Genomic DNA, 13,848 nt, shown 5'->3' on the forward strand with positions numbered 1-13,848 from the left:
TACTGAAAAACAGTCCTTTTTAAAGTATTATAATACTCGTTACATCTAACTCCTTACCTACTCTTTCTTTTGCTTTCTCTGGGTTCCTTTCAATTAATTGCCTGATATGTGAATGGTGAGTGTGTTTTTTGGATCATGTCATAAATTATACATTGTCTGACAGAAAGGGAGCAGCATCCTACTAAAATCCTATTGCAATAGTATGCTCCCCAACACCTCATCCACATTGTCTTCCAAAAATCATGGTGCTAATTTACTACTACGTATCCTTGACAAAAGAGTACTTTCTTTCTTGTTATCTAGTACCATTCGTAGAACTAAATGATGGGTTAGTTTTGTAGTTTTCTTAAGCTTTTGTCTTTTTTTCTTATGCATTTAAGAGACCTTCATGAACAATGCAAGCTGTAAACTTAGAGTATTTTTTATAATAATATAATACCATGCAGCATCCCTGATGGATTACGGTCTATATTTCATATACATGCAATAGCATGTGTTTACATACACCTCACAGGCAAAATACACTTATGTGCATAAGACACAATAAACCATGAAATCAAGAAAATGTCTTTGTGCCTGTCATTGTCAGTGCTGTGTACACAGATTAACACTGCTGGTTTTTGAATCAAGTGTGAGACTGCATGATGTGTTGATTACATTATCCTCTAGGTGTCTGACCCACAGGGAATATCTGTAGTAGCAGTACATCTCTTGGAGATTCTTGTTTAGTTCAAGTAGTTGGACACTGTTCTTTTGGAGCACTGTTCAATTGTGCCACTTGTGTGCAGTGTGTGCAATGACAGTGTCTTCGTATGTATGTAGCTATAGATTAGTGTAAATGTTCCTTCTGGGATACTGCATGAGACATGCATGTTATTTTAAAAAATTAGTAAGGGGTCTTAGGAAGTTGAAGCTATCTCTTTTTTTAACATGGATATTTCAGAATGGGAATTCTGAACTAATATGCTCATATCTGCATATACATACATATTCATGTATCATGACATTTGGACTCAAGTGCTTGCTCATCTCTCACTATTTGGGGAAAAGCCCAAAATCCTGTGTCATGGTCGAAACATGGCACTATATCAATTTAATTTTTGAAGACCAGGGGTTTAGGGAAAAAAAATTATTCTCTTCCCTGCAGTATTTTGTTTAATTTATAGAATTTAAACTGGAATAATCTGGTTGTTAGATATGCCTTGAAGGTATTACTGTGTTGTTTAGCATTGGGGGTCGGAGGGGGGGGCAGGGAAAGCACACATAGTACAGTAGGCTCAGAAGACTTTATTTAACACTTAAAGAAGGAAATTGCCTTAGATTTTAAAATCATTAATGCAGTTTACAAATATGTTACTGAATATTGCCAATGTTATTGTGAGCAGTGTCCTACATAAAATATTTTATACGTGTTCCTCCCTAACAGGCTGGAAAGCTGAAGGATGGTGCTCGTTCTGTGACCAGAACGATTCAAAATAACTTTTTTGATAGCTCCAAGCAGGAGGCCATTGATGTTTTGTTATTGGGAAATACCCTAAATAGTGATTTAGCAGATAAAGCACGGGCTCTCTTAACCACCAGCAGTTTACGCGGTATGTGTCTTTCAGGATTTTAATCTGTCTGATAACTATTTGGTGTAAGAAAGCTGTATGGAGTCTGTTTTCAAAGCAATATTGGAAAGTATAAATGCTATTTTATGTTCTGTTGGCTTATTAAAAGATGAAAATTACTTCTGCTTTACTAATATTACCAAACTAACATGCTGCAGGAATTTCTTTACTGTTTATATTTTGTTTATGTCTGGTGGTGTAATAAGTAAATATTTGTGGAGCATATTTGTTCAGAACTTTACTGTAGATGCATGTTAGATATGTTCTGTTCAGTTCTTCCATTTATAGCAAGTGTTAATCATGACAATTACGTGCTGAATTTGGGGAAAAAAATCCTGTTTTATTAAAATATTAGGGTTTTTTATTGTTTGCTAAACATCTTCCTTAATTTGATCTGTCATGTCAGTGAAGAAATTCTCACCATGGTGTAAACTAGATAGAAAGCATTTATTCTTTTCTTAAGCTTAAGAATGCTGCTATTTACCTTCATTTTGGTTTCTATGCTGCTGAGGAACAGAAAGGGTTTTGGTAATGGAAGAAAATTTAAGATAACAGGAGCTATCAGAAAATTCCTGATGAACAATTTTCCATGTTTTTTGTGAGAAGTCGTCTTTCCCAGGAACGTATGCACCACAAAAGCTTGTCAGGCTGTGGGTGAAATTCTGCATCAAAATCAAAGAGATTTCAGTAAGAAACTCTGCTTAGGCAGAGTAGCCATGTGGGATGTGGGTGGTCTGTTTACAGGAAGGTGGTTCACCTAATCAGAACAGGGAGCTGAACCACAGCATCCTGCATCCCCAAACAGAGGTGTAGCCTACGTGGTCCCCAGGACTACAGTCATGACCCATCCTTCTGCAGGTCTGATGGGCAGGGAAATAGTAAGTGGGCCAGGTGTAGGGCTGTGTTTAGAATACTCTCCTGGGATATAAAAAATAGAGGAGCTAATTCTTGGGCAAAGAAGGAACTTAAATTTGAGTCGTCTTTCCAAGATCCCAGGTAAGAGTGTCCTAAATGGTGGGTTATTACCACTTTTAGGGATTAACAGCATTCTTAATTTTTCCTTTTCTGTTTCTCCTGGACACTTCTCAACCTAGAATGAGAAAAATGTGTCAAAGCTTCAGTGTAAATCTGTGGCAAAAGGGAAAAAATTCTTGCCCAATTGTAGTCTTCATCTTGTGGGTATTTATATATTTCCTGTTTGGAACCTGAAAGACTGTTTTCCTCTCATTTCTTTACCACGAGGTTTTGTGTTATTGTAACTTGTCCTGTATCTGAAACCTGCTAAACTGGCCTCACCTCAAAATTAGTTGAAAGTCGTTTTAGTTTCTTCTCACTTTCTCTGTGAATGCAAGCTGTCCTTTCAGTATTTGCAGCTCCTGTCAGCTGAGGAACATTAATCCCTCTTCACTGAACATAATGTCTTTGCATTGTATGCTAGGTGGTGAATTAACTAGAGACATACTTCATCATACATACATCCATTATTAATAAAGCAAGAAAAGATAATTTGTTAATACTGTTGTGGAACATATTAGATTTTGCAGCATAAAAGATGTGCTTTAACTGATGCAAATGGTTATGTGTAATAAATTGTATATTACAGCATGTTCTCTCACATATTGCTGGAAAATTTAAAAAAATAATTACTTATTTGACTAATTTTTTTCTTGTTTCCTTCTTACTGCATCCGTAGTTTCAGAGCAATCATTACAATCAGGTATAGTATAGTAAATTAAGCTGTAAATATCTAAGCAGCTATTGTTCTTCTCTGGCTTTTTGTCTTGTGCCTCTTGCATAGTATTTGGTTGTGGACTTACATTTTCCTAGTAGTGTTTGGATCTGGCATTCCTGTGCCCCAAAATCCCTTAATCCAAGAAGAGCTCTTTAATACAAGAAAAGTGAAAATATAAGGGGTGAAAAATGTTGCAGTTGTGCTTCGGTGTGAGTTATGAAAAGAGGCAACCAATTCTTTGGGGTTTATTTTTGGAAATGCTTTATTCTAGCTGTAGAGGGATTTGCTTTTTTATCTGGTTTGGGAGCTTCTGTATTTTTGTTTGTCGATATTGTTTTGTTGAGGATAAGAGGTAAAATTCTTCAGTACAATTTGTAACTTCATCTGACTTGCCGTTAAAAGGCTCTACCTGCTTGTGTACGTGCATGAGATGGACTGATTTTGTAATATCTCCCAGCAAAGGTTAACATTGTACTGGAATGATCTGAAATAACATGCTGACACTTCTGTTTTGTGCAGCAAAAGTACAGTAAAACTATTGAGATACAGTTACCTCTGCACGTGGCACAAAATGAAAATATTAGAGCATCTATTTAGGTAAAACTCTTGGTGAAGAGAAGGCCTGAAGAGGGAACTTTATGGTTAACTCCTAATCTACTTAGAGACATTGCATAATAATATCTTGCCCAATGTCTGTGATGTTGGGCTTAAAATATGAGTTGTTGGCTTCAGAGGATTCAGCAATACTGTGAACGTGAAGAAGTGTTATGTAATAAGAATGTGTAGGGATGAGCCAGATAGAGGAAAATGACATGAAAGATCTCTTCAATTTAAGAAACTTCTGAAAACTCTTCGTTATTATCCTTGTAAGTTAGCAACATAATGCCTTTGAACTTTGTTTTCAAAATTTTCTAATTCTTAGTGGAAATTCTCCTTTTGTTCTAACTTAAGCTGTTTACATGAAGCTGCTCCATTTGGGGAGATGTGATATATACATACTCCATATTTTTAAGGGAGAGCTGCGTGTACTTGTCAGCTGTGCAACACTTCATCATCTCCTTGTTCCCAGAAACTATTATTTGAAATAAAATATTTTAATGCTCATATATTCAGAATTTACTATGTGTTGAGAAAATTTAAACAGCCATTTCTGAGCTATTGCCTTAATAGGGCTCATTGTGCTACCTCTTGGAAGTAGGTTCAGTGAAACCAGAGCAGATGCCTAGTTTCTGGGTAAGAGGAAAAACAGTACGTTCTTAATACCTGGGAAGATGAAGGGAGAGGATGAGGTAAAGAAACAAGCAACCTCTTAATAATTGTTCAGACAAGTCTTACATTTTAAGAGAATAGCAAAATTGTGCACAGTATCCCCATAACCTGTGTGCTCAGGTAGTAGACGCTAGCCCCGGGTACTGAAGATCGACAGGGGATGATCCTTGGAAGAAAACATGAGGATTTGTTGTTAGCTAGGTGGTTGTTCAAATACATTTGAAGCTTTTTTCCTTTTTTTTTTTCCTCTCCTCAGAAACCCACCAACTGTAATCTGTATTTTTGAGCTTTAAATGTTTTTTCCCTTTCTGTGCTTCTCAGCTTTGCTTTTTCTATTAGTGTTTTACTGTATCTGCTTAATTACTGAGTACGTAAAAAATGAAATCTGAGTCACAGGTAATATACACCTGAAATTAACTGATTCACTGGCATTTTGTCAGTGTTAAAAACTGTTTATTGGAGTAAACAGTCACACTGTCATTTATGGTGTTACCATCTAGAGTGTATCAGCCTAGTTTAGAACTCATGAAGAGTCATACATGTCAACTATTTTTTAACTTCCTGATGTAACATTTCACTGTGGGTTTCATCTGGATACAAATTGCGTATATTGAAACATACCTACAATAATTTGGATGTTGTAGTAAAATAGTTCGATCAAGTTCAGTTGCACAGAATATCCCACCAAGAATTTTAAATTAATATTCCCTTTGTAGAACCGATTTCCAAATGTCTGCCTGCCTAGTATGAACAGCAGTTAAAGTATTTTTGCTGCAAAATAACAGAAAATGTAATTGATTGGATTTTTAACGTTGTAGAGTGAGACACAATTTTGTTGAAAAGATAAATAGCTAGAAATGTGTAGGAAAATAATGTATGTGGGAGGCTCAGGAGCTCTGAAAAACAATTGGTTCACTCAGTATTTTGGAAAATAAATTACAATGTCACCTTTATTCCAATTTAGAAAAAGAGTCATTCTACAATTTAGAAAGATTGATAGTTTAAAGGTATGAATTTCTTATTTGTAATAAGCATGTCAGTTCAATTCTAAAGTTAGATTCTATCCCGGTAAGATTTTTCGCATTAGGGATTCATGACAAAGTCAGGAGTTAAACAGGCAATAATTCAATTTTGCAGCTTTTCTTAAAAGCTGCTTGGTAGCAAATATGAATTATTTGCAGTAACTACTTAAAATTCAGCTGAAATTTGCTAAATTTGCAAAAGAAAAAGAAGGAACTGAAGTGGAGAGAATAAAAGTCCAAACTCTGCTTTTAAACTTGCTTGGAGTACTACAACAGCTAATCTGTGCAGTTCTTCAAAGCTGTCTGTGATGCTATTTTGGGTTCATCGGGTTCAGCTAATCCTTTGGATGGTTTGGGTACTTGTATGTATCGTCGCTACAACATTTCTTGGATTGGTTTCTCTTCTGTGCTCAGGTGCTTGGGTAGCTTCGGTCCTTGACCCTCGGAGGCTGTTCTGGCATTTGGTGGACTTCTTGACTTGACTGTTACCTAGCGTGTAGATACATTCCGTAGTAGGCTCAGTATTTGGCTCTCACCTGAAGGTGTAGAGTATTCTTTTGGTTCCTTGCTGTTTTCTTGAGTTCGTTTACCTGGATTATGATAAGGAAAGCACGATCCCAAGCGTGATCTGCTTGTAGCACCCCAATGAGATGCCAGTCAGTTCATTGTCTTTTATATTTGATTAGCCCATATATGGATATACGATTTGTTCAGCAGTGAAAGAGTTCACAAACAACAAACACAATGTATTATTTTCTTCTGTTGTTTCCAGTTTGTTTCAAAACCATGAGGGCTAGAGAATCCTTGATTTTTGTTTTAATTGGGTAGCCAATATCCTGTAGGAAATTTAAAGGTGGTAAACTTAAAAATAACTGAAAAGACAACAACAGTTCACTAATGATCCTGTTTTGGGGATTTGAATGAAAATATTGTGCTCAGTAGCTGACCATTTTGCAAGACAGCACACAGTGGAGGGAAGAATTCCATCTAAGATTGTTTATATGATTCTCACAGAGTCTCATAACCATGACTCTCAAAATAGGTAAATTAATATCACTTAGGTAAAGTACAATGCAAAAAATACTGTTTACACCTGTCTCATATATCTATATGGGTATACGAGCAGCTGATTTATGAAGGGACTTCTAAAATCTCTGTAACTCTAGTGTCTGACCATCACATAATCTTCTTTGTTTGTTTGTTTCTCACAGTGCCCTTTACAGATGGGTCATTACTCTCTATCCCATCTGGCAGATAGAAACAAGGCACAGAGAAAGGCTGGTGTGACAGAGAAATTAGTTTAATTGTTTTGAATCCTTGCCTACTTTCATTATTAAAGCAGAATTTTAGGAATTCAACTGAACTAAAAAATAATTCAGATTTGTGGCTTAAATAGACATACTCTAATATGATAAAAATAATGTAACGTATCTATTTTAGTAAATGGAGTATATCAGTCATTTTTACTTCTAGAAATTAACTTATCTGTAAGTTGTTTTTGTAATGGAGATTGAATTTCATAAATGTAATCTGTGAAAATGAGGTTGATATCTGTGTTGGCATGCATAAAAAATAATGGTTTCTGTAGAGAATCACAGGATGAAAGAATGACAGATATTTATAAAACATAGAAATCATGTTTCTTTTATATATTATTTATATATATATATTACTTTGAAAAATTACTACTGTCTTTCATCAGTCAGTATCCTACCCAGACAAGTAAAATGTCTGCAAATGTACTTTCCCTTGTGAAAAGCTGCATTCATCTTGCTTTCACAGTTTAACTTTCTATATGTCTGTGCATGGATTTATTGCCATTTTTTTAAGGGAAAGATCTCATTGCCAAGTTTTCTGAAGAAACATTCTATATAAAAATAATGTCTTTTCAAATGTTTTTGCAGCATCTGTAAAAGTGCTAAAGAGTATGTGTGAAAACTTTTATAAGTATGCAAAACCGAAAAAAATTAGAGTCTGCGTCGGGACGTGGAATGTCAACGGGGGGAAGCAGTTTCGAAGTATTGCCTTTAGAAATCAGACCCTCACTGACTGGCTTCTAGATGCACCAAAGTTAGCTGGTATTCATGAGTTCCAAGGTAGGATTTGGATTCTATCAATTTTTTCTTGAAAACTCAGATTTTCATAATTAGATCATAAACACTAAACTAGATATATGAGGTCTTGGTTCTTAAGTTAATGATAAACTACAAATAGCTTTTTTAATACTTAAATGCAGATCGCAAAAGCAAGCCTGTAGACATATTTGCCATTGGATTTGAAGAAATGGTGGAGTTAAATGCAGGAAACATTGTGAATGCCAGGTACGTGATATAATCGATACAGTACTAGTTTAGTTTATAATCACATTTTTTGAATAAAATATTATTTAATTTTTTTTTCTCCTGTTTTGTAATGGTTGGGATTAGTCTGGATTAATTTTTGACTGTATTCCAGTTCTCTCTGCCAGTTTCTATGCCAGGATTGCAGACTTCATCTCAGCTTTCCCTAGCAAAGCTCTGATCACTTAGATCGTGAATAGTGTAATCTTAAGCTCCAAACAGTCAATACTTGACCATATTTTGGATTGCACTTTGAGCAGCCCCTCAACTTTTTCCTTCATTTAACACTTTGAAGGAATTTACCTCCAATGCTTGTAGTGTTCGGCAGTCTCTGTGCCTTACTACTGCTGGGAACAGCGAGTCCTGTGAAATTCCTTCCAAAAGCATGTATTGTTGGTATGCCTTTATATAGTGTCTTGCATCAGATTTTGATCTGTATAAAGCAAGGCTTCCTTCCATATTGTCAGTTTTCGCTGTCATTCCACGTACTTATTATCGTGGGTTCGGATTTTTCACCCCTAGCAGAGTGGGTTATGAAAATATATTTTTACCCGTGGTGGGTGATACCAGTGATGAAGTCTTTATGTGTAGTCCTAGGATCGTATTCACTTTGTCCATTGTTTTGTCTGCCTGTTTTGCATGTTTTCTGGTGTTCAGCAAGCCCTACCTCATTGGAAAAAGCATCTAAAGCCTGTAACACTGTTAGCCTTGGCACAGGCTTTTGTCTTGAGGAAAAGTTTGTTATCCCCTAATTTCACACTATGTCTACTTAGCAATGTTTCCAGGTCTGATATTTTTCAGTTATATCCAATGCTACCTCTGAAAATGATAGTCTCTTAGGTCTCCAAGGAAGTTTCTTCTTCATCTAAGACGATGGATATCTCTGTTTTCCAATATTGACTGAGCTCCAGGCTAGGAAGTAACTCCCTAGAAAAATTCTTAGGTTTTGCTCCTCTAGTCTAGCCTCAGAAATACAGGAAAGATAGCCCTGGATCCTAACATTGTCTGTGGTGTTGAGAAAAAAAATGTGAGGCAGCATTTTATGAGGCTGAATTTGCAATTTTGATGTCGTGACAGTCTATAGCCTATGTCTCTGCTAGGAAGCATTTGAGCACCATTTACAACTTGGCTTTGGCTTACTACCCCAAGGTTTAGTTAAGGTTATTGTATGAAGTTTCTTCAATTAGAGCAACAGTTTAGATACCTGCTTAATTTGATTTATTTTAAAACTAGCATTTTTAATCTCACTGCTAGCACAACCAATCAGAAGCTCTGGGCTGCTGAACTGCAGAAGACTATATCAAGAGATTACAAGTATGTGCTGCTGGCTTCTGAGCAGTTGGTGGGCGTCTGCCTTTTCGTGTTCATCAGGCCCCAGCATGCTCCTTTTATCAGGTCAGTGAACACACAGCTGTGCCCAAGTTGGGTCACCTTCAGTTTGCTTTGCATTGCAAGCTAACATACAAATGTACTAAGAAGCATATGGGGCTCTAAAAGATCTGTTCCATCTTCTGGGAAACTAGTTGCTTAAATTCTTTTATCTTAGTTTTTAAATGCCTCATCAGTTGCCAAGAAAGTTTGAAAAGCTGAAGTGTTATATTGTTAACTGCTCAACAGCTGTTGGCATTTTTTTAAAATAGCCCAGTGGCCTTATCGCTGAAAGAACAATGTGAAAATGTTCTCTTACCAACATAACATCAGACATACTTAAAGCTGCTAACTTCTGTGCTGTTGTATTTAAAGGTTTAATAGTTGTTTAACTCTTTTAGGGATGTTGCTGTTGATACTGTAAAGACTGGCATGGGAGGAGCCACTGGTAATAAAGGTGCAGTAGCAATTCGGATGTTGTTTCATACATCCAGTCTTTGCTTTGTCTGCAGTCATTTTGCTGCAGGGCAATCACAAGTTAAAGAGAGAAATGAAGACTTCGTAGAAATAGCTCGCAAGCTTGGCTTTCCAATGGTAAGCAACAGTATTCAAATTCCATATTGAATGAGAAATTAAACCCTTTGAGCTCCAGCAGTGTAATCCAAAAGCTCTATTTATTTTTTTTCTGCTCCCCAGATTCCTGTGGAAATCAAATTTCCTTGGGTTAGAGGTCTTGGAGATAATTAAGTTCCCACAATTTTTATTGAAATAGATGACTGCAGAAAGAATAGACCTTTCCAGTGCAATGACTGATAGAGATGATGAAGCGTGAATTCACTTGCATTAGGCATCAAGGATTTAGCATAGGAAGGAGACCTTATAGATTCCTGACATGCAGTAGAAATTTGTTAGGCACCAGAGTTAGTCAACTATGAGAAAAAAATCCATGGGAAACAGCACTATTTTCAGTACACAAGAATGGTTTTTGCTAACTCATTTTAACTTTGTTTATTCATTTTTGTCAAGTTGGATTGTACAGTTCTATACCATATTCTCATAAAGGATTATCAAACACCAAGTAAATACTTAATAATTTTCTCAGTGCAACAAAATGCTTCCTTGAGACTTAAAGCTGTCTTAAATTTTGTAGTCAAACTGTCCTTTGTTAGTTTCTGTGGCACTGTCCAGGAGTCTAACATCTTATTTTACAGTGTTTTTTAATTTCTAACTTTGTTCCCATGGTCACGTTTCAGTTGTTCTTGAAAGTACTGTATTCTTATGGTCCCCAGAAACAGCTTCCTAAATGCTGCTGTTTTAATCTGCCAGTGTATCTGCTTTGATTTACTTAAGGGCAATGGAAAAACCAAAACAAAGAGGGAAGTAAAAGTTCTCACTTTAAACCCTAGGCTTTGTTTAAACTAACAGAGCCCTTCTGTCTCTCCCTAGCCATGAAAATTGTATGTAACTGAAAAGTCTTCAATTAAATCTGAATAATAAAGCCCTCAATCTGCATTTTGTCAGGATATTGTGCCATAAGATCCCAGGGTAGTGTTTTGTTCAGCTTTGTTACCCGTTTGTGACACAGGTAGCAGTCATCATCTTAGAGCAGACTTCTAAAACAGCAGTAGAAAGATGAAGAATTTTAGAGTCCAATTCAGATGATTCATGTTTCTTTAGAAATGCAAATTACATTAGAAATGTTACTTCTTCTTTCGTATTCTATATGTGTGAACACCGTACAGTTGGCTATGTTGTTCTAACCATATGAACACTAAACACTAACATGTATTTCAGTTGTCCTCATCAGCTAGAAATGATGCATATTTTACAGTTAAAAACTGAACTTCTGCACCTGGAAGTAGTAAATTTGTCACTTGGTTGTTCTTAATTTCACTGTGTGCTTCTGTTTTATAGGGAAGGATGCTCTTTTCCCATGACTATATCTTTTGGTGTGGTGATTTTAATTATCGAATAGATATTCCAAATGAGGAGGTTAAGGACCTAATACGACAACAAAATTGGGATCCCCTTATAGCAGGAGACCAACTTATCAATCAGAAAAATTCTGGACAGGTATCTTAAAAATGTTGCCACACTTAAGATTACTTTCTTTTTCTTTTTGCCCTTAGCAATTTTCTGTGGTGCTTCCGTAACTCTATATCCTCAGCATGTTTTACTTACCACTTTTGTCCAGGTAGTGGTATGGAAGGGTGGGACATAGCAACATATATTAACTTATTCCTAGTAACAGACCTGAAAAGACAGTGATACAAATACAGTGACTAGCTGTAGGATTGAGGTTTTTCTTTCTCTCCTAAAAATAAAAGGAAACTCTATAATCTTTTTAGAACTTTGTGTTGGAGTTTACTAATTATAATATTTTTCTTTTTATGAGGTGCAACTATTTAAAAAAATATTTATAGAAGTTCTTTTGGTAATGTTACCATTTACTTTAAATTGCTGCAGTAATAGGTCTTATGCTGTTAACTGTCATTCTGTTGGAAAAAGGAATAGTCTAAATGGTAGCCTTTTTACTTACAAAGAAAAAGAGCATGGAATAACAAAGCCTGAAGGAAGCTTCAGATTTTAGATTTTTAGTGTTTCTTGGGAGACAGCACATAGCAATTAAAGGAATATTTGTAATGAATCAAATTTTGTGTGAAAGTGTGTATTCTTTCTTTCCAGCTTTATGTGGGAATGCTGTAGATGGTAAAATGAGAGACAATCCTCTGTTGTTAGTTTTGTCTGCTTGCCAGCACTTTGTTCATAAGCAGTATTTTTTCTTAATTAGAGTTCTCTTCCATTTGTGCTGGTGTCTTGCGCACCAGAACAGGAGGAAAAACACTTGAGATTATTAATTTTTTTTTATAGCCCGGTTCCTAGCGAGAGAGACGTATGTTCAAATGGGCAGACAGCATGATTGTCTGTTAATTTGACCAAAACAAGAGAGGTGTAGCGGTCTTGAGGACACTTACAGCAGTTATAAAGCTGGAAAGATCTATGGAAGCTACTGGAATATGCGAAAGACTCAAAATAGTCTCCTGGCTGGGGAGAAGAAGGGGTATTATTGCACTGTTGGGGTAATATTCCATTATTTGGAAGTGGCTGGCTGGGTAGCAGGGGATATCAGCTGGCTAGTGAGGGTAGCTCCACGGTTGTTGTGTGTGGCTGTTAACTGGTGTATCTGCTGTTCAGGAAAGGTGTTTACATAGCAACTTCCTTCGTAAAAGTAGGTTAAGTAATTATTACCAAAGGCAAAGAAATTAATAAATTGTCTCAGAAGTTGCAAATCTTCTGACATCCTGACATTGATCTTCTGCCATTGATTTTTAAATAGACTGAATTTCAATTTCTATTTCCAACGCGAAAAGCAAGTTAACCTGTCATTTGATGCAGACTTGACTATAAGATCTAAGTTAGATTTATATTTTACAGATCTCTGATGTGAAGTAAAACCGCCCGTACAAGACTGGAGCTGGTTAAGTTAACTGAAGGGTTTTAGCTTATGTGTAGTTTAAACACTTAAGGAGTGAGCAAATCTCCTGGCCTTCTAGGGTCTTGTCAGCTGGCTGTATCTGTTTATGTTGCAAAGTACCTAATGGAGTTTTTGATTCCTTTCAATTGACTCTGTATCTCTAAATACCATATGTACTCTTGGCAGATAATTTCATATAATATCTCTTTATTCTGCTTTCCTATTGCTTGAGAAGAAATGGTGGTATTATCTTTATAATCTTTCAGTTCATATTGAATGTATCAAGGACTTTTTTTTTTCTTGACTCCTATTTATTGGTGGGGTATCTTGTGTCAATTATGGTTGGACTTGATGATCTTACAGGTCTTTTCCAACCTTAGTGATTCTGTGATTCTGTAATTTGGGGGAATGCTTTGCAGGTTCAGATAGGTACACAAAATATAAACCTTAATTCCCAACTTTTGCTGACACATGAGCAACTAACCAACTAATTAAAGTGCTGTGGACAGCATCTGTGTTCTGGATCACCTCAAGTTCTGAACAACATTGGAGGAACAGTAGGTTGCTCATGAGCCTGGGTTTAAAGATATAAATGTTGACATACTTCTGTTTAACGATGATCTGTCTGGGTCACTATTTAGTCTTAATGGCAAATGTAGAATATTTTCAGCAGATAAAATTTGGAGAAGGATTCATGTTATCAAATGACTTGGGGGGTTTTTTTTGAGATGTGTATACAGGTTTTCACTGTTAGAAAAGAGAATTCTGATTAGTTTCAAGCTGTTTCCCATCTGTTTCTGTCTTCTGGCATGACACATAACTGCTTTGCTTCTTACAGATTTTTAGGGGATTTTTGGAAGGGAAAATAAATTTTGCTCCTACATACAAATATGATCTGTTTTCTGATGACTATGACACCAGTGAAAAATGTCGTACACCGGCATGGACAGATCGTATTCTTTGGAGAAGAAGAAAATGGCCTTTTGACCGATCAGGTTTGAGTGCTTCCTTAAATTGTTTAAAATATTCTTTT

The 13,848-nt window shown here is 36.1% G+C and overlaps 1 protein-coding gene across 4 annotated transcripts in view; it reads left to right on the forward strand.

Moving 5' to 3' along the window:
- Positions 1 to 13,848, forward strand: part of SYNJ1 (synaptojanin 1) — a 66,846-nt gene that overhangs the window by 26,718 nt on the left and 26,280 nt on the right. For 3 of the 4 annotated variants that reach the window (XM_059826405.1, XM_059826420.1, XM_059826428.1), the window contains exons 11-18: positions 1,436 to 1,592; positions 3,304 to 3,327; positions 7,538 to 7,729; positions 7,870 to 7,954; positions 9,227 to 9,367; positions 9,742 to 9,934; positions 11,255 to 11,413; positions 13,654 to 13,810. In XM_059826405.1, the coding sequence (XP_059682388.1) occupies positions 1,436 to 1,592; positions 3,304 to 3,327; positions 7,538 to 7,729; positions 7,870 to 7,954; positions 9,227 to 9,367; positions 9,742 to 9,934; positions 11,255 to 11,413; positions 13,654 to 13,810 (1,108 nt within the window). Of the gene's footprint in view, positions 1 to 1,426; positions 1,593 to 3,303; positions 3,328 to 7,537; positions 7,730 to 7,869; positions 7,955 to 9,226; positions 9,368 to 9,741; positions 9,935 to 11,254; positions 11,414 to 13,653; positions 13,811 to 13,848 lie in introns of all 4 variants that reach the window. The other variant, XM_059826413.1, reaches the window with a different exon arrangement.

Source organism: Gavia stellata, chromosome 1 (assembly GCF_030936135.1).
Source record: "Gavia stellata isolate bGavSte3 chromosome 1, bGavSte3.hap2, whole genome shotgun sequence".
NCBI classification, from domain to species: Eukaryota; Metazoa; Chordata; class Aves; order Gaviiformes; family Gaviidae; genus Gavia; species Gavia stellata.